Source organism: Chlorocebus sabaeus, chromosome 6 (genome assembly GCF_047675955.1).
Source record: "Chlorocebus sabaeus isolate Y175 chromosome 6, mChlSab1.0.hap1, whole genome shotgun sequence".
Classification (NCBI taxonomy): domain Eukaryota; kingdom Metazoa; phylum Chordata; class Mammalia; order Primates; family Cercopithecidae; genus Chlorocebus; species Chlorocebus sabaeus.
Window position 1 is genome coordinate 10,588,790 of NC_132909.1, and position 19,755 is coordinate 10,608,544.

At 50.1% G+C, this 19,755-nt stretch overlaps 1 protein-coding gene across 4 annotated transcripts; it reads right to left on the reverse strand.

Annotated features, from left to right (window-relative positions):
- Positions 1-606: 606 nt before the first annotated feature.
- Positions 607-19,466, reverse strand: C5AR2 (complement C5a receptor 2). 4 transcript variants are annotated; one of them, XM_073016253.1, is made up of 2 exons: positions 19,320-19,466; positions 607-7,857 (listed from the first exon to the last, which is right to left on the reverse strand). In XM_073016253.1, exon 2 carries the CDS (start codon positions 7,840-7,842, stop codon positions 6,829-6,831), a length of 1,014 nt encoding a protein of 337 aa, XP_072872354.1. In that variant the 5' UTR covers positions 7,843-7,857; positions 19,320-19,466; the 3' UTR covers positions 607-6,828. The 4 variants fall into 4 exon arrangements, with proteins under 4 accessions (XP_072872354.1, XP_072872352.1, XP_072872353.1 ...); XM_073016251.1 differs by lacking the exon at positions 19,320-19,466 and adding an exon at positions 16,567-17,239; XM_073016252.1 differs by lacking the exon at positions 19,320-19,466 and adding an exon at positions 13,281-13,396.
- Between the last annotated feature and the right edge of the window lie 289 nt (positions 19,467-19,755).

Consider the following 19,755-nt stretch of genomic DNA (forward strand, 5'->3'; position numbering starts at 1 on the left):
TTATCAAAAGAAGAAGAATAAATGGACTAAGCATTCTGCTTAAAATTTCCAAACAAGGTCGAGTGTGGTGGCCCACGCCTGTAATCCCAGCACTTTGGGAGGCTGAGGCAGGTGGACCACCTGAGGTCAGGAGTCCGAGACCAGCCAGGTCAACATGATGAAACCCTGTCTCTACTAAAAATATAAAAAATTAGCCAGGCATGATGGCGGACACCTGTAATCCCAGCTTCTCGGGAGGCTGAGGAAGGAGAATCGCTTGAACCCAGGAGGCGGAGGTTGCAGTGAGCCAAGATGACATCATTGCACTCCAGCCTGGGCGACAAGGAGAAACTCCGTCTCAAATAAATAAATAAATAAATAAATAAATAATCCAAACAATAACTATAATTTTTAAAAAAGGAAAATTGGAAGAAATGAACAACAAATGTGAAATCAAGAAAAAAGCCACAGTCTATCAATAACAGGGTTAAATAGCAAGCTTGAGTCTAGTTCTTAGAGAAATTACTAATAACTTGGTTCTTTGAAAACTTAAGGAAACCAATATTTCTATGGTAAAAAAAAAAAAAACAGCAGAAATAAACAAACCTTAGAACAAAAAAAGGGAAGTTATAACAAAACAGATGGCTTTTAATAGTCAAAAGGATTTTATGTAACATTGCACAGACATACATTTGAAAACTCCCATGAAATGTATTCTAGTTCAAAAAGAAAGGCTAATAATCTACAAAATGAAAACATCTCAAAAACTACAAAAGATGTTTTGTAAAAGTTATCAAAGCACGCTCCTAAGTGGCACCTGGTCCCAATAGATTAATGGGAAGATTTTGCAAACTTTAAGCCCCAAAGTGGAGTTTTAGCTCACGAGGATTCTTGGCTTTGCCCAGAAAAGAATTCAAAGGCGAGCACGGGCAAGGTAGAGGAAAACAGCTTGCTTTCTTTCCTTCTTTCTTTTCTTTTCTCCTTTCCTTCCTTCCTTCCTTCCTTCCTTCCTTCCTTCCTTCCTTCCTTCCTTCCTTCCTTCCTTCTCTCTCTCTCTCTTTCTCTCTTTCTTTCTTTCTTTGACGGAGTCTCGCTCTGTCGCCCAGGCTGGAGTGCAGTGGCGTGATCTCGGCTGGCTCACTGCAAGCTCCGCCTCCTGGGTTCACGCCATTCTCCTGCCTCAACCTCCCAAGTAGCTGGGACTACAGGCACCCGCCACCACTCCCGGTTAATTTTTTGTATTTTTAGTAGAGACGGGATTTCACTGTGTTAGCCAGGATGGTCTCGATCTCTTGACCTTGTGATCTGCCCGCCTCGACCTCCCAAATTGCTGGGATTATAGGGGTGAGCCACCGCACCCGGCCTCCTTTTTTTTTTTGAGAGGGAGTCTCGCTCTGTTGCCTAGGCTGGACTGCAGTGGTATGATCTGGGTTCACTGCAACCTCCGCCTTACAGGTTCCAGCGATTCTCCTGCCTTAGCCTCCCAAGTAGCTGGGACTATAGGTGTGCACCACCACACCCAGCTAATTTTTGTAATTTTAGTAGGGATGGGGATTCACCATGTTGGCCAGGCTGGTCTCGAACTCCTGACTTCATGGATCCGCCCGCCTGGGCCTCCCCAAGTTCTGGGATTATAGGTGTGAGCCACCACGCTGGGTTGAAAACAGCTTTATTGAAGCAGCAGTGTTACAGCTCTGTGACTGCTCCTGCCCAGCAGGGATACCCCACAGGCCGTGTGCTGAGACTAACTGCTCAGGGCAGTTCTGTAGTTATAGTTATACATTTCTTTTTAGACAAAGTCTTGCTCTGTGGCCCAGGCTGCAATGGCGTGATCTGAGCTCACTGCATCCTCTGCCTCTGGGGTTCAAGTGATTCTCCTGCCTCAGCCTCCCAAGCAACTGGGATTACAGGCACCTGCCACCACGCCCGGCTAATTTTTGTATTTTCGGTAGAGACGGGGTTTCACCATGTTGGCCAGGTTGCTCTCAAACTCCTGACCTCGGGTGATCTACCTGCCTTGGCCTCCCACAGTGCTGGGATTACAGGCATGAGCCACCGCGCCCGGCCTAGACCTATTTTTAACTACATAGAGATTAAGGAGCAGATTATGCAGAAATATCTAGGGAAGGGGTGGTAACTTCTGGGTCGTGGGGTCACTACCATGGAAAGGGGAAGTAACTCCTGAGTGTTGCCATGGCAATGGCAGACTGACATGGCACACTAGTGGGCGTGTCATAGAAAGTTGTTACGGGCTGGGCATGGTGGCCCACACCTGTAATCCCAGCGCTTTGGGAGGCCGAGGTTCGCAGATCACCTGAGTCAGGAGTTCGACCAGCAGGAGAATCGCTTGAACCCCGAAGGTGGAGGTTGCAGTGAGCCAAGATCGTGTCACTGCACTCCAGCCTGGGTAACAGAGCAAGACTCCTTCTCAAAAAAAAAAAAAAAAAAAAAAAAAAAAAAATGTTGCTTCGGCCTCCTCCCTGTTTTAATTAGTCCTCAATTTGGTCCAATGTTTGAGCCCCACCTCCTACCTCAAAGGAGGTGTATAAATTGTTCCACGACAAATTTTATTTTACAAGACAGCCTTGGTCTTAATTCAGGCATGAGGATTCTGAGTAAAATACTAAGTAACAAAATATGTGATACCAATGCTTTCTAATTGAACTCCTCTCTACCAAGATTAGTAGATCTAATCTACTCCAATAGATCCTAATAGTTAGGCAGGAATATCATCACCCCTCTTCAGCCTGAAGAAGTTACAGAAGATGGATCTTCCTCCCTCTACAACCCTTAGGATTAAAGCTTCTCTTATAAAAGGGAGTAGGGGGGCCAGGCGCAGTGGCTCACACGTGTCATCCCAGCACTTTAGGAGGCCGAGGCGGGCGGATCACGAGGTCAGGAGATCGAGACCATCCTGGCTAACACGGTGAAACCCCGTCTCTACTAAAAAATACAAAAAATTAGCCAGGCATGGTGGCAGGCGCCTGTACTCCCAGCTACTCGGGAGACTGAGGCAGGAGAATGGCGTAAACCCGAGAGGCGGAGAGAGCTTGCAGTGAACCGCGATGGTGCCACTGCACTCCAGCCTGGGTGACAGAGTGAGACTCCATCTCAAAAAATAAAATAAAATAAAATAAAAATAATAAAAATAAAAGGGAGGAGGGAAATGTCAGACGCATGTGAACCAGAGTGATTCCATCTTGAATAGGAGCTGGGTGAAATAAGGCTGAGGCCTACTGGGCTGCATTCCCAGGAGGTTAAGCATCCTAAGTCACAGGATAAGGCCAGAAACGGTGGCTCACGGCTGTATTCCTGGCACTTTGGGAGACTGAGGTGGGCGGATCACCTGAGGTCAGGAGTTCGACACCAGCCTGGCCAACATGGTGAAACCCTGTCTCTACTAAAAATACAAAAATTAGCCAGACGTAGTGGCTGCGCCTGTAATCCCAGCTACTCGGGAGGCTGAGCCATAAGAATTGCTTGAACCTGGGAGGTGGAGGTTGCAGTCACCTGAGATCATGCCACTGCAATCCAGCCTGGGTGACAGAGCAAGACTTCATTTCAAAAAAATAATAATAGGCCAGGCATGATGGCTCACACCTGTAATCCCAGCACTTTGGGAGGCTGAGACAGGCGGATCACGAGGTCAGGAGATCGAGACCATCCTGGCTAACACAGTGAAACTCTGTCTCTGCTAAAAAAATAAATAAATAAATACAAAAAATTAGCCGGGCGTGGTGGCAGGTACCTGTAGTCCCAACTATTCGGGAGGCTGAGTCAGGAGAATGGCATGAACCCAGGACGCGCAGCTTGCAGTGAGCCGAGATGGCACCACTGCACTCCAGCCTGGGCAACAGAGAGAGACTCCGTCTGAAAAAAATAAAAAATAAAAATAAAATAAAAAATTTAAAAATTAGTCCAGTTGTTAACCTTGGGGGATTTACAGTTTAGCTGGGACCTTGTATTCCAGAGACTCAGAGAAAGGAAGAGCCCATTCTCTCTGGAAGGTGTATAAATCAGGGAGGGCTTCCTGGAGGAAGTGACATTTGAGGGAGGCCTTGAAGGAAATTATTGATGATGAAGAGCAGGAGTGTCAGAGTCAAGTAAAACTAGGATCAAATTCCAGCTGTCCGGTGTTCTTGCTGTGTGATCTTGAGTAAATGACCTCTCCTCCCTGGACCTCAGCTTATAAAATGAAGCATGCCACCCTATCTCCCTGGGCTGTTATAAGAATGACCTTAAAGGAGAAACTATGTGTAAAATGCTATTCTGGAGTAATGACTGCAGACACAGGTACCACTATTATGTTATTTAATTATTTATTTATTTAGCAGCAGGGTCTCACTCCGTCACCTAGGCTAGAGTGCAGTGATGCAATCATGGCTCACTTCAGCCTCAACCTCGCAGGCTCAAGCAATCCTCCCATCTCAGCCTCCCTAGTAGCTGGCACTACAGGCATGTGCACCAAACCAGGCTAATTTTCTTTTTTTTATTTTTGTAGAGATGGGGTCTTGCTCTGTTGCTCAGGCCAGTCTCCAACTTCTGGGCTCAAGGGATCCTCTCGACTGGGCCTCCCAAAGTGGTGGGATTACAGGTATGAGCCACCGTGCCTGGCCTATTATGTAATTTAAGAGATCTGAGCAGGTAGAGTTCAAGAGTAAATTCTAGAGAGTATTTTGTAACAGAAATCTCTTTTATGATGGCAGTGTTCTATAGCTGTGCTGTTGAATACAGCAGTCACCGGCCATATGTGGCTACTGAGTGCTTGAACTATGGTCAGTGTGCCTGAGGAACTGAATTTGAAATGAAAATTTGTTCTTTCTTTCGAGATGGAGTCTCACTCTGACATCCAGGCTGGAGTGCAGCAGTGCGATCTAAGCTCTCTGCAAACTCCACTTCCCGGGCTCAAGCAATCTACCTGCTTCAAGGAGGATTGAAACAGAAGGATTCAAGCAACTCCCTCCTCAGTAGCTGGGACTGCAGGCACGCCCCACCATTCCTGGCTAATTTTTGTATTTTTTATAGAGATGGGGTCTTGCTATGTTGCCCAGGCTGCTCTCAAACTCCTGGGCTCATGCAATCCTCCTGCCTCAGCCTCCCAAAGTGCTGAGATTATAGGCGTGAGCCACCACGCCTGGCCAATTGATTCTAATTTGAATAGCCACAGATGGTTCTTGATTGTTGAACTGCACATCATAGATCAGAAGGACATTCCAGTCAGTGGCACAGCTTCAGGAAAGATGCAGAAGCAAGAAAATAATATAGCCCAAAGGGTGTGTGTTAGCTTCCCACGGCTGCTGTAAAAAACACCCCAAACATAGTGACTTAAAACAATGCAAATGTATTTTCTTAAAGGTCTGCAGATCAGAGTTCTGAAAGTGTCAGCAGGTCTGCGTTTCTTCTGAGAGCTTCAGAGAAAATCAGTTTTCTTGTCTGTTTCAGCTTCCGGAAGCTGCCTGCATTTCTTGGCACCCCCTCACGTCACTATGACATCTGCTTCCGTTGTCACATCTCCTGTAACTGACCCTGACCCTCCTGCCTCCCTCTTAAAAGGACCCTTGTGACTCCATTGAGTCCGCCCAGACAATCCAGGATAACCACCCCTTCTCAAGATCCTTAATCTCATCTGCAAAGTCCCTTTTGCCATGGAAGGTCACCTGTTCAGAGATTCAGAGGATTCAGATGTGGACACCATTGGGGGTCATGATTCTATCTGCTATAGGGTATGAGAAGCCAGAGAGGAAGTGTGTCCGTGGTGGAGACAAGCCTTGAATGCCGAGCTAAGGAGCCTGGACTTGGTCTTTCCTTCCAAATAGATCCATAACCTGTCAGCCCCTCACCACCTCGACTCTGTTACCCTGATCCAAATCGCTATCACCTCCTGCTTGGACCATTGCAGTAGCCTCCTCTCTGGGATCTTCACTGCCCACCCTCCATAGTCTCATCTCCATCAGCAACCAGAGGGATCCTGCTAAAATCTTTTGGCCAGGTGCAGTGGCTCACGCCTGTCATCCCAGCACTTTGGGAGGCTGAGATGGGCAGATCACGAGGTCAGGAGATGGAGACCATCCTGGCTAACAAGGTGAAACCCCGTCTCTACTCAAAATTAAAAAATTAGCTGGGCATGGTGGCAGGCACCTGTAGTCCCAGCTACTCAGGAGGCTGAGGCAGGAGAATGGCGCGAACTCAAGAGGTGGAGCTTGCAGTGAGCCGAGATTGTGCCACTGCACTCCACCCTGGGCGACAGAGCGAGAGTCTGTCTCAAAAAATAAATAAATAAATAAAATCTTTTAATTTTTTTTTTTTTTTTTTTTGAGACGGAGTCTTGCTCTGTCACCCAGGCTGGAGTGCAGGGGCTCGATCTTGGCTTACTGCCACCTCTGCCTCCCGGGTTCAAAACGAGTCTCCTGCCTCAGCCTCTCAAGTAGCTGGGACTACAGGCATACGCCACCACGCCCGACTAATTTTCGTATTTTTAGTAGAGATGGGGTTTCACCATATTGCCCAGGCTGGTCTTGAACTCCTGACCTCAAGTGATCCTCCTGCCTCAGCCTCTCAAAGCTCTGGGATTACAGGCATGCGCCACCGCAAATGGCCCTGTATATCTTTGTTTAAAGTCTGTCTTCCTCCACTAGAATATCAGCTCCCTGAGGGCAGGATTTGTGTCTGTTTTGGTCACTACTACATCTCCAGTGCCTAAAAAGGCCTTGCACATAGCAGGTGCATAATGGGTATCTGTTGAATGAAGGAATAAAATGAAGACATCATTGAGCTCCTGGATCCAGCTATGCCTGAAGCCAGTCTTGTGAAATGGGATAGGAAGATACACATCCACAGTGTCTCTCCAGCCTACACCTCCATCTCCGAGACCAGTTCATGGCTGGTGGATTTCTTGCTGTCCACAGTTTCATCCCTACCCTGGGACTCCCTCAGGGCCCAGTGACAGGCAGCTGGCAGTGACCGGCGGAGTTGAGCCCTCCCGAAATACAGGAAAAGCATGGGATTGAGGCAGCTGTGAGCGAGGGCAAGGCCCACGACGAGGGGTTCAGCCCGCAGGGCCCTGGCCAGGAGTGCAGAGTTCGGGGCTGCCGCAGTGAGCACCAGCCCCAACAGGTGGTAGGGTGTCCAGCAGACAAAAAACCCCACCACAATGGCCATGCCCAGCGGCCAGCGGTGTCGGGCTGCCCAGCACAGGAGGGCACCGTGGCAGCTGGCCACAACCACCAGGGGCCCCAGGAAGCCAAAAAGAAACCGGACGGCGGTCACTGCGTTCTCGGTGCTGGAGGAGCCACCGTAGTCCACCACACACTGCAGCCGGGCAGGGAAGTGCTCCTGGTGCAGCCGGCGGTAGATGGCAGAGGGCACGGTGAGCAGCAAGGCCAGCGTCCAGGCTGCCCCGCAGGCCACCTGCACCCCGCACGCCCGCTGAACCTTCGACCACCAGGCAGGCCCGAGAGCCAGAAAGCAGAGGTCGGCACTGAGAGCTGCCAGGAGCAGGACGCTGGCATACATGGTCAGCAGGATGACGGAGGGCAGCACCCGACAGCCCACTTCCCCATATGGCCAGTGGCCCCCACGGGCAATGGGCACTGCCAGGATGGGCAGAGACAAACAGCACAGCAAATCCGCCACGGCCAGGTGGAGCAACCAGGTGGCACCCACCCTCCGGCGGGCCTCCTTCCCAGCCACCCAGGCCACCATGGCATTGCCCGGCACCCCCACCAGGAAGATGGCAGCATACAGTGGGAGCGGGGCCACGCGCAGCGGGTCGGTGGCCAGGCAGGCGCCATCCAGGCAGTCCACAGGGAGGTCCAAGAGGTCGCTGTAATCCCCATACTCGTAGCTGATAGAATCGTTCCCCATTCAGGCTCCTGGTGTCTGGGCAGGGAAGAAAGACAATGAAAACTCAGAGGAGGAAACTCCACGGCCCTGGAGATCTAGGGTGTCCATCAGCCCGGCCCACCAGCACCTTGCAAACTGGAATACTGCGTCATAAGAACTCCGGTGCTTTAGGATATTGGAATTCTAGGCTGAGTGTGGTGGCTCACACCTGTAATCTTAACATTTTGGGAGGCCGAGACGGGCAGATCACTTGAGGCCAGGAGTTCAAGACCAGGCCAACATGCCGAAACGCCATCTCTACTAAAAATACAAAAATTAGCTGGGTGTGGTGGTGTGTGCCTGTAATCCCAGCTACTTGGGAAGTTGAGAATCTCTTGAACCCAGAAGATACAGGAGGCAGTGAGCTGAGTTCACACCACCGCACTCCAGCCTGGGAGACAGAGTGAGACTCCGTCTCAAAAAAAAAAAAAAAAATTGAATTCCAGAACTTAGTGTTGTTAGAAGTAGCTCGGTGGCATCTTGGAATTCTAGAATATTACAATGCTAGAACCCTAGTACCTTGGACTATTGGGGCTGGGCACGGTGGTTCAGGCCTGTAATCGCAACAGTTTGAGAGGCCAAGGTGGGAAGATCGCTTGAGGTCAGGAGTTCTAGATCAGCCCGGGCAACATAGGGAGACCCTATCTCTACAAAAACTTTTTAAAACGTAGCCAGGCATGGTCATGTGTGCCTGTAATCCCAGCTACTGAAAAGGCTGAAGTGGGAGAATCACTTGAGCCCAGGAGACTGAGTGAGCTTGATCGTACCCCTGCACTCCGGCCAGGATGACAGAGTGAGACTCTGTCTCAAAAAAGAAAAAAAAAAATCGGAAAAAAAGAAAGAAATGAGCAAAATCCAAAATCCACAGTATTTTAGAAGATGATAAATACTGTGGGAAAAGTATCACACAGGGAAGCTGGCTATGTTGGAGTTTTAAAGGCATGGTCAGGGAAGGCTTCTCTGAGAAGGCGACATTTGCATAAAAATCTGAAGGAAAGGTGGGAGAGATGCATGGAGATCTGGGGGAAGAGTGTTTCAGGCATCGAGAACAGCCAGTGCAAAGGCCCTGAGGTGGGAACATGACAGTCATGTCTGAGAACAGCAAGGAGGCCAGTGCAGCTGGAGTGGAATCTGCCAGCGGGAGAGGGCTGGAGGCAATAGCCGAGTCATCAGGGGCCGGGCACAGTGGCTCACGCCAGTAATCACGGGACTTTGGGAGGCCAAGGCGGGCGGATCACCTAAGGTCAGGAGTTTGAGACCAGCCTGGCCAACATGGTGAAACCCCATCTCTACTAAAAATACAAAAATAGCCTGGAGTGGTGGCAGGCGCCTGTAATCCCAGCTACTCAGGAGGCTGAGGCAGGAGGGATCAATTGAACCAGGGAGGCAGAGGTTACTGTGAACTGAAATCATGCCACTACACTCCAGCCTGGGCAACAGAGCAAGACTCCATCTCAAAAAAACAAACAAACAAACAAAAACAGTTATCGGGGCCACGTGGGCAACGCAAGGACGTCATCATTTATTCCAAATGAGACAGGTGCTGTAGGAGGGTGCTGAGCAGAAAAGCGACATAATCTATCATAGTAATAATTTTTTTCTTTTTGAGACAGAGTTTCACTCTGTCACCCAGGCTGGAGTGTGGTGGCATGATCTTGGCTCACTGCAACCTCCGCCTCCCAGGTTCAAGCAATTCTCCTGCCTCAGCCTCCCAAGTAGCTGGGATTACAGGTACCTGCCACCACGCCTGGCTAATTTTTGTATTTTTAGTGGAGAAGGGGTTTCACCATGTTAGCTAGGCTGGTGTGGAACTCCTGACCTCAGGTGATCCACCCACCTCGGCCTCCCAAAGTGTTGGGATCACAGGCATGAGCCACCATGTCCGGCCACAATAATATTATTATTACTATTTTTTGAGACGGGGTCTGGTTCTGTAGCCTGGACTGGACTGCAGTGGCGCTATCTTGGCTCACTGCAGCCTCCACCTCATGGGCTCAAACAACCCTCCACCTCAGCCTCCAAAGTAGCTAGGACTACAGGTGCACACCATCATGTCTGATTAATTTCTTTTTTTTGGAAGTCATCTGGTTCCACCTCTTGAATTCTGGGGCACAAGCAACCTGCCTTGCCTCAGCCTCTCAAACTGCTGGGATTACAGGCGTGACTGCCACTGTGCCTGACAATAATAATAATAATAATAAAATTATCATTATTATTAGAAGCCATCATTTATTGAACACTTTGTGTTTTGTGCCAAACTTTTTTTTTTTTAGGGACAGATCTTGCTCTGTCACTCAGGCTGGAATGCAATGGCACTATCATGGCTTACTGCAGCCTCGAACTCCTGGACTCAAGTGGTCCTCCCACCTCAGCCTCCTGAGTACGTGGGACTACAGGTGTGCACCACCGCATCTGGCAAATATATATATATATATCTTAGAGACAGGGTCTCACTCTCTTGCCAAGGCTGGAGTGCAGTGGTGCAATCACAGCTCACTGCAGCCTCAAACTCCTGTGCTCAAGCGACCCTCCCACCTCTGCCTCCTGAGTAGCTGGGACTACGGGCAGTGGCCACCACGCAGCTTTAAACACTGTGTCACTGAAACTATTTTATTTTATTTTATTTTATTTTTTTTTTTTTTATTTTGCTGAGACGGAGTCTCACTCTGCTGCCCAGGCTGGAGTGTAGTGGCGCTACCTCAGCTCACTGCAATCTCTGCCTCCTGGGTTCAAGCAACACTCCTGCCACAGCCTCCCGAGTAGCTGGGATTAGAGGCGTGCACCACCATGCCCGGGGCTAATTTTTTATATTTTTAGTAGAGATGGGGTTTTACCATGTTGGCCAGGCTGGTTTGGAATTCCTGACCTCAAGTGGTCTGCCTGCCACAGCCTTCCAACATGCTAGGATTACAGGCGTGAGCCACCGTGCCCAGCCTCACTGAAACCTTATAACAACTGTCTGAATTTGACACTACTGTTATATTTATTCTACAGACAAGGCACAGCGAAGTTAAATAACTTACTTAAGATCACTCAGCTAAGTAGGTAAAAGTTTTTTTTTGAGACAGAGTCTCGCTCTGTCGTCCAGGCTGGAGTGCAGTGACACAATCTCGACTCACTGCAACCTCCACCTCCAGGGTTCAAGCTATTCTCCCGCCTCAGCCTCCTGAGTAGCTGGGACTACAGGCAGCCACCACCACGCCCAGTTAATTTGTGTATTTTTAATAGAGACGGGGTTTCACCATATTGGCCAGGCTGGTCTCGAACTCCTGACCTTGTAATCCGCCCACCTCAGCCTCTTAAAGTGCTGGGATTGCAGGCGTCAGCCACCGCGCCCGGCCCCTAAGTAGGTAAATTTCAAAGTGTGTTAGTCCCTGCTGCAGAACCCCATGCCCTAGAATATTACCATCTCCAAATCTCAGGCTCTGGAGAGCTGGCAGGCAGTACAGCAAGTGGCCCCGCGCAGCCCCGGGTTCTGTGACTGTGGGTGTCAGTTGCAGCTGGCTGTGTCTATTTCCTCATCGGGAAAACAAGAGTCACGGAGGTGAACCTACCTCTCTGGTGTGGGGAGTCCTTGAGGAGTTAAGATGTGTCTAGCACGTGGCACACAGGCTCAGGTAGACGAAGCTTGGGTAGCACAGGACCCAGGCAGGAGTCCCCACCACCCCATCCCCACAATGTCAGTGTGCCCCGGCCCTGCGGCTCTCTGCTGACTATTATGGGTTGGGTGGCACTGCCCAGCACTCCAGCTGGTGTTGAGGCAACAGGAAGGACAGAGAGGAAGTTCGGGCACTCCCCTCCTCCATGCCAGGCAGCAGCGAAGAGGCCAGGCCACTTGGTGTGTGTATTTGGAGGCTGCATTCCACATTCATATTATTTTTATCCCTAGAGTAAAAGGTGTGCAGAATTTAGCCAGGTGCAGTGGCTCACACCTGTAATCCCAGTACGTTGGGAGGCCAAGGAGGAAGGATCGCTTGAGGCCAAGAGTTCAAGACCAGCCTAGGCAACACAGTGAGACCGTCTGTCTCTACAAAAAATTTAAAAATTAGCCAGGCATAGTGATTCATGCCGGCAATCCCAACCTTTTTGAAGACTGGGGTGGAGGATCATATGAGCCCAGGAGTTCGAGACTGCAGTTAGCCATGATCGCGCCACTGTACTCCAGCCTGAGCAACAGAGTCCCTTGAAAAAAAGAAAGAGGCCGGGCGCAGTGGCTCGCGCCTGTCATCCCAGCACTTTGGGAGGCCAAGGCAGGCGGATCACGAGGTCGGGAGATCGAGACCATCCTGGCTAACACAGTGAAACCCTATCTCTACTAAAAAATACAAAAAAATTAGCTGGGCATGGTGGCGGGTGCCTGTAGTCTCAGCTACACGGGAGGCTGATGCAGGAGAATGGCGTGAACCCAGGAGGTGGAGCTTGCAGTGAGCTGAGATCTTGCCACTGCACTCCAGCCTGGGCGACAGAGAGAGACTCTGTCAAAGAAAGAAAGAGAGAGAGAGAGAGAGAGAGACAAAGAAAAACATTTACAAACTGAACGCCCCCCCCCAGCTGGGCACAGTGGCTCACGCCTGTAATCCCAGCACTTTGGGAGGCTGAGGCAGGCGGATCACTTGAAGCCAGGAGTTGGAGACCAGCCTGGGCAACATGGTGAAACCTGGTCTCTACTAAAAATACAAAAATCAGCCAGGCATGGTGGTGGGCACCTGTAATCCCAGCTACTAGGGAGACCGAGGCAGGAAAATCACTGGAACCCAGGAGGCGGAGATTGCAGTGAGCCGAGATCCCGCCACTGCACTCCAACCGGGGCGACAAGAGTGAGACGCCATCTCAAAAAACCAACAAATAACAACGAAAACCCTCCAATTCCTACCAGCTGTGTGGCCTTGGGCAAGTTACCTAACCTATCTGTGCCTTAGTAAAATGGGAATAATAATATACCTGCCTTAGGGGGTGTGGTAAGAATTCAGCGAGTTAGAAACGTAGAACTGAGTGTATGGCGCTGGTTTTCAGTGGGTGTCATACGCATGCTAGCCGCTGTTATCACTGTCCACACGCATCCTCTCACCCCACAAAGACTCCACCCTTCCTGGCCCCTGTTTATTACAATCTGGGGAACTTTCTGTGCGTTGTAATTTGTCCAACTGTAAGCCCAAAACAATGGTATCGCAGATGGGATTTCCTTTGTAACGTTTTAACCAGAAATGGGAGCTTTCAACACACATTGTTCCATTGCTTCATCTTTTCACTTAACGTGCCAGATATCTGTCTTCCTATCTGTACAGATATCAACCCCATTCATCCCCAAAGCATCAAAAACAGTCCACTGTCTGCCCAAGTCATGCTTATTAACTAAAGGCCATTCAATAACAATGGTAAGGAGAATAATGAGAAACAGGGCCGGGTGCAGAAGCTCACACCTGTAATCCCAACACTTTGGGAGTCCTAGGCAGACGGATCACTTGAGGTCAGGAGTTCGAGACCAGCCTGGGAAACATGGTAAAATCCCATCTCTACTAAAGAAAAAAAAAAAAAAAATTAGCTGCACGTGATGGCAAGTACCTGTAATCTCAGCTACTCAGGAGGCCGAGGCAGGAGAATCCCTTGAACCTGGGCGGTGGAGGTTGCAGTGAGCTGAGATCACACCACTGCACTCCAGCCTGGGCGACAGAGTGAGACTCTATCTCAAAAAAAAAAAAAAATTGGATTTGGTTTAGATGATTTTGTCTTGCTGTTGGGTAATATAAATGTTCTGAACACATTTGAGGTAGGCTATGCCCGTGAAGTCAAGGCTGCAGTGAGCCAAGATCGTGCCACTGCACTCCAGCCTGGACAACAGAGTGAGACCCTGTCTCAAAAAAAAAAAAACAAAAACATAGGCTATGATGTTCGGTAGGCTAGGTGTATTAAATCCAATTTGATTTAGGATATTTTATTTTATTTTTATTTATTTATTTATTTTTTTTGAGACGGAGTCTCGCTCTGTCGCCCAGGCTGGGGTGCAGTGGCCAGATCTCAGCTCACAACAAGCTCCGCCTCCCGGGTTTACGCCATTCTCCTGCCTCAGGCTCCCGAGTAGCTGGGACTACAGGCGCCCGCCACTTCGCCCGGCTAGTTTTTTGTATTTTTTAGTAGAGACGGGGTTTCACCATGTTAGCCAGGATGGTTTCGATCTCCTGACCTCGTGATCCGCCTGTCTCGGCCTCCCAAAGTGCTGGGATTACAGGCTTGAGCCACCGCGCCCGGCTGATTTAGGATATTTTAAACTTACGATGGGGTTTTTGTTTTGTTTCATTTTGTTTGTGTTTTTGTCTTGTTCAGTCACCCAAGCTGAGTTCAATGGTTCAATCTCGGCTCACCGCAGCCTCTACCTCCTAGGCTCAGGTGATCCTCCTGCCTCAGCCTCTGGAGTAACTGTGACTACGGGTGCACACCATCACGCCCAGTTAATTTTTTATTTTTTGTAGAGATAGCTTTCACTGTGTTGCCCAGGCTGATCTCGAACTCCTGGGCTCAGGCAATCCTCCCACCTCAGCCTCCCAAAACTGCTGCCATTACAGGTGTGAGCCACTGTGCCCAACCTTATGATGGGTTGATAGAGATGGGACCCCATCGTTAAGTCAAAGAGCATCTGTACTTACATCTAGATTCTAAAGCATAGGTGCCCTTCTTATTATTTCATAATAATTAAAATAGTAGATGGCTTTTATTGAGCACCTATGATCTACAAGATATAACCCTTATCACAAACTCTTGAGGTCAATATCATCATCCTCATTTCACAGAACATCAGCTCCTTCTGGCCTTGGGTGCCACTGTGTCCCTGGCATCTGGGACAGAACCTGGCACACAGCACAGGCACGGTCGATATTTGGTAAGTGAAAGGATAAAAGAGTAAACTGAGGCACAGAGAAACTAAGTGGTCACTTAGGTTTCTTTTGTTGTGATTGCAAGCACCCTCATGTGTGCCCCTTGGTGCACGCCTGTCTGTGCATCCAGTCGTGCTGGATCCTCTGCTCTGGAAAACTCTGGAGTACAATCAAAGAAGGTTGGCCGGGCACAGTGGCTCACACCTGTAATGCCGGCACTTTGGGAGGCTGAGGCAGGTGGATCACAAGGTCAGGAGATCGAGACCATCCTGGTTAACACAGTGAAACCCCGTCTCTACTAAAAATACAAAAAATTAGCCGAGCGCAGCGGCGGGCGCCTATAGTCCCAGCTACTCGGGAGGCTGAGGCAGGAGAATGACCTGAACCCAGGAGGCGGAGCTTGCAGTGAGCCGAGACGGCGCCACTGCACTCCAGCCTGGGTGACAGAGTGAGACTCTGTCTCAGAAAAAAAAAAAGGCTGAACATTCTTCCTTCCTGAACATCCATCTTCTAGGATTCCTCCCTCACGACCCGGCGATCAGCCTCCTTCCCGGAAAAGCACACATATGCTCACCAGAACACACATGCCAGAATGTTCACAGCAGCCCAAGATGAGAAACCGTCAAATAGCCACTCACAGCAGAATGGATCAAACACATCATAGGGTGTTCACCCTGTGGAATATTCTACACGGTGAGAATGAACAAACACCATGCAAGAATGTGGACGGATTTTGTGATAGAACATTGAGGGGGCTAGGCACAGCGATTCATGTCTGTAATCCCAGCACTTTGGGAGTCCGATGTGGGAGGATCACCTGAGGTCAGGAGTTCGGGAGCAGCCTCTCCAACATGGTGAAACCTCGTCTCTACTAAAAATACAAAAAACAATTACGGCCAGGTGCAGTGGCTCACGCCTGTAATCCCAGCACTTCAGGAGGCCGAGGTGAGTGGATCACCTGAGGTCAAAAGTTGGAGACTAGCCTGACCAACATGGTGAAACCCGTCTCTATTAAAAATACATAAATTAGTTAGGTGTGGTGGCGGGCACCTGTAATCCCAACTACTCAGCAGGCTGAGGCAGGAGAATCACTTGAACCTGGGAGGCGGAGGTTGCCATGAGCCAAGATCGCGCCACTGCACTCCAGCCTGGGCAACAGAGCAAGACCCTGTCAAAGGAAAGAAAGAGAAAAGGAAAGAAAGAGAAAAGAATTGGAATCGCTGAGTGAAAGGGCTTGCTCACTACGCATGCTACAGTTCGGTGGATTTGCCGGAAGCTGCAGGAATTCCTGCAGGTTTGAGAGAGGCTGTTTGCCTTACACCTGTGTGTGAAAAACCATTTGGGCCGGGCATGGTGACTCACGCCTGTAATCCCAGCACTTTGGGAGGCCAAGGCGAGCGGATCACCTGAGGCCGAGAGTTCAAGACCAGCCTGACCAACATGGAGAAACCCCATCTCTACTAAAAATACAAAATTAGCTGAGCGTGGTGGCGCGCACTTGTAATCCCAGCTGAGACAAGAGAATCGCTTGAACTGGGGAGGTGGAGGTTGTGATGAGCTGAGATGGCACCATTGCACTCCAGCCTGGGCAACAAGAGTGAAACCCCGTCTCCAAAAAGAAAAAACGTTTAGATCCTTTGACCAGAGCTTTGCTGCTGGGCTGCCCAAGTTAATTCCAAGAGCCCAGGACTCTGACGTGCATTCCAGTGTGGCCATAATGAGACTGCACTTCTCCAACTCTAGTTCTGCTTCCCAGATTCTGAAAGTAACGATTCCGGGAAGCCAGGATCATGCAATCTCTCTCCCTCCTTCCCGCCCTTGTTGCCTCCATCCTTACCGTCTCTTCCCAGAGGGTCCCCACGTGAGTCAAACGCCACTTGGGAGCGCAATCCGGGCCCACAGCCAGGACCCAGGAGGTCTGGGGTCTCTCCCTGCCGTGTCTGGCAGCTGGTAGAGTCCTGGAAATCCGTCCTGTTTGCCAGAAGCTGCTGCCGGACGCTTCTGAGCACTGCCACCTCACCGGTCCCAGTAAATCTTTATAAGCAGTACAGACTAGGAGTGGCCTTGTCTCACTCTCAGGGTGTGTTTGTCCTGTCTTCTTCCCATGACTCAGAACACAAAATTACGGGGCGGCTGGCAGGGCTAGAGAGGGCTCGTGGGTGGAGGGCTGATCCCAAGTCCCCAACCCTAGTCTGGAAGTCCCAGCTTCCTGGAAGTCAGACCTGCACGCGGTTTGCTCTTCAACCCCTTAGAGGTCTTGGCCTGGATTTCGTTTTCCCCACAACATGCCAGCTGCCCCCAGCCACCTCCAGGCCTCTCTTACTGTGCTCAACCGCTCCCTTCTGCAGCCTCAGGACAGACAAACGTCCCTCCGTCCTCCTTGGCTCTGAGGAAAGCAGCCTGGGGTCACGTTCTCCACAAAAAGACCGCTGCAGTGGAGTGCAGGGCCCACGGCCTCAGTGGTAGAAAAAGCACAAACAGCTCCTTCCTTGGGCCTCGATTTTCCATCTGTAACATGGGAAGATGTTGTTGGCCATAGTGACACTTTACTTTTTTTTACAGATGGAGTCTTGCTCTGTCGCTCAGACTGGAGTGCAGTGACAACATTATGACTCACTGCAGCCTCAAACTCCTAGGCTCAAGTGATCCTCCTACCTCAGCCTCCTGAGTAGCTAGGACTACAGGCATGCACCAAACATGCCTGGCTAATTTTTAAAAATTTTTTGTAGAGTTGGGGTCTTGCTGCATTGCCCAGCCTCAAGCCATCCTCACACTTCGACCTCCCAAAGGGCTGGGATTACAGGAGTGAGTCAACATGCCCAGCCATCATAGCAATTCTTTTTTTTTTTTTTTTTTTGAGATGGAGTCTCGCTCTGTCACCTAGGCTGGAGTGCAGTGGCCAGATCTCAGCTCACTGCAAGCTCTGCCTCCCAGGTTTACGCCATTCTCCTGCCTCAGCCTCCCTAGTAGCTGGGACTACAGGCGCCCGCCACCTCGCCCGGCTAGTTTTTTTTTGTATTTTTTAGTAGAGACGGGGTTTCACCATGTTAGCCAGGATGGTCTCGATCTCCTGACCTCGTGATCTTCCCGCCTCGGCCTCCCAAAGTGCTGGGATTACAGGCTTGAGCCACTGCGCCCGGCCCCCATAGCAATTCTTTTTTTTTTTTTTTTTTTTTTTTTGAGACAGAGTTTCGCAATTTTTGCCCAGGCTGGAGTGCAATGGCACGATCTCGGCTCACTGCAACCTCCGCCTCCTGGGTTCAAGCGATTCTCCTGCCTCAGCCTCCCGAGTAGCTGGGATTACAGGCATGTGCCACCACCCCGGCTAATTTTGTATTTTTAGTAGAGGCGGGGGTTTCTCCATGTTGGTCAGGCTGGTCTTGAACTCCCAACCTCAGGTGATCCACCTGCTTCGGCCTCCCAAAGTGCTGGGATTACAAGCGTGAGCCACCGCGCCCGGCCCTATAGCAATTCTTAACCTCTCCCAGCATACCACCGTGACTGAGAACAAGGACTCAAGGGCCAGAATGATAAGATTCATATTCCAGGTCCACATACCCTCATCAAAACTCAGGGCCTCAGCCCCTCTGAACCTCAACTTCCTCATCTGTGCAGTGGATGGTTGCTATGAGCATTTGATAAATTTAAAACGCACAGAACTGGCTGGGCGCGGTAGCTCACGTCTGTAATCCCAGCACTTTGGGAAGCCGAGGCAGGTGGATCACTTGAAATCAAGTGTTCAAGACCAGCCTGGCCAACATGGCAGAACACCATCTGTACTGAAAATACAAAAATTAGCCAGGCGTGGTGGCGCGTGCCTGTAGTCCCAGCTACTCGGGAGGCTGAGGCAGGAGAATCATTTGAACCCAGGAGGCGGAGGTTCCAGTGAGCCGAGATCTTGCCACTGCTCTCCAGCCTGGGTGACAGGGTGAGACTCTGTCTCAAAAACAAAAAAAACCAGAACAGTACCTGGCACATAGTATACGCTAGGTTCATGCAACAGCAACAAGACTGTAGTAGGAATTCGCAAAGTACACACACCATGCAGGCTTAGCAAGAGGAAGTGGCTCCAACCCCTCCTTTGGAAACTCTTTATTCAGCAGTTCTTTCTGTTCGTGCTTTTTTCTGTGCGTGCTTTAGGGATTCAAGGGAAATATTTACACACTTCTTTTGTTATTGTTTTAGAGAATGAAATAACTTTCCTAGAGGAAGTTGTTGGTGAGACAAGAGGCTGGGACTCACTGTTTGACCCACGGCGTCCTCCACTCTGTTTCCCCATCTAGGTGACCCTGCGTTGGCCGACCCTCACCCCGGACCCTCAGAGAGACAAACATCCCCCAAGTCCCCTCCCCTCCTCTTCTGTCCTGGGAGGCCAACATGAGGCCCCCTCCTCTCCCATATCCTGCCAGCCCCAGTCTCCTGCGGGAACCTGCCTTGGCCGGAAGAAGAGATTAAGAGGAAAGAAACCGAGGTGGATCCTTCCCTTTATCAGCTCAAACTTTCTTGAATCTCAAAAGTTTGCAATGGTCTGTTCCTCAGATGCTTCATCTTGATAAACTCCTGATCCGGCCACAAAGGTTCTCAACATACCTTTCTTAGGATGCCAGCCTGGCAGGATGGCTCACGCCTGTAATCTCTGCACTTTGGGAGGCCGAGGTGTGAGGACGGCTTGAGGCTAGGATTTTGAGACCAGCCTGGCCAACATAGTGAGATGCTGTCTCTGGACGGAGTCTCGCCTGAGACGGAGTCTCGCTCTGTTGCCCAGGCTGGAGTGCAGTGGCGTGATCTTGGCTCACTGCAAGCTCCGCCTCCCGGGTTCAGGCCATTCTCCTGCCTCAGCCTCCTGAGTAGCTGGGACTACAGGCGCCTGCAACCACGCCCAGCTAATTTTTTGTATTTTTAGTAGAGACAGGATTTCACCGTGTTAGCCAGGATGGTCTCAATCTCCTGACCTTGTGATCTGCCCCTCTCGGCCTCCCAAAATGCTGGGATTACAAGCGTGAGCCACCGCGCCCAGCCAAAAAGA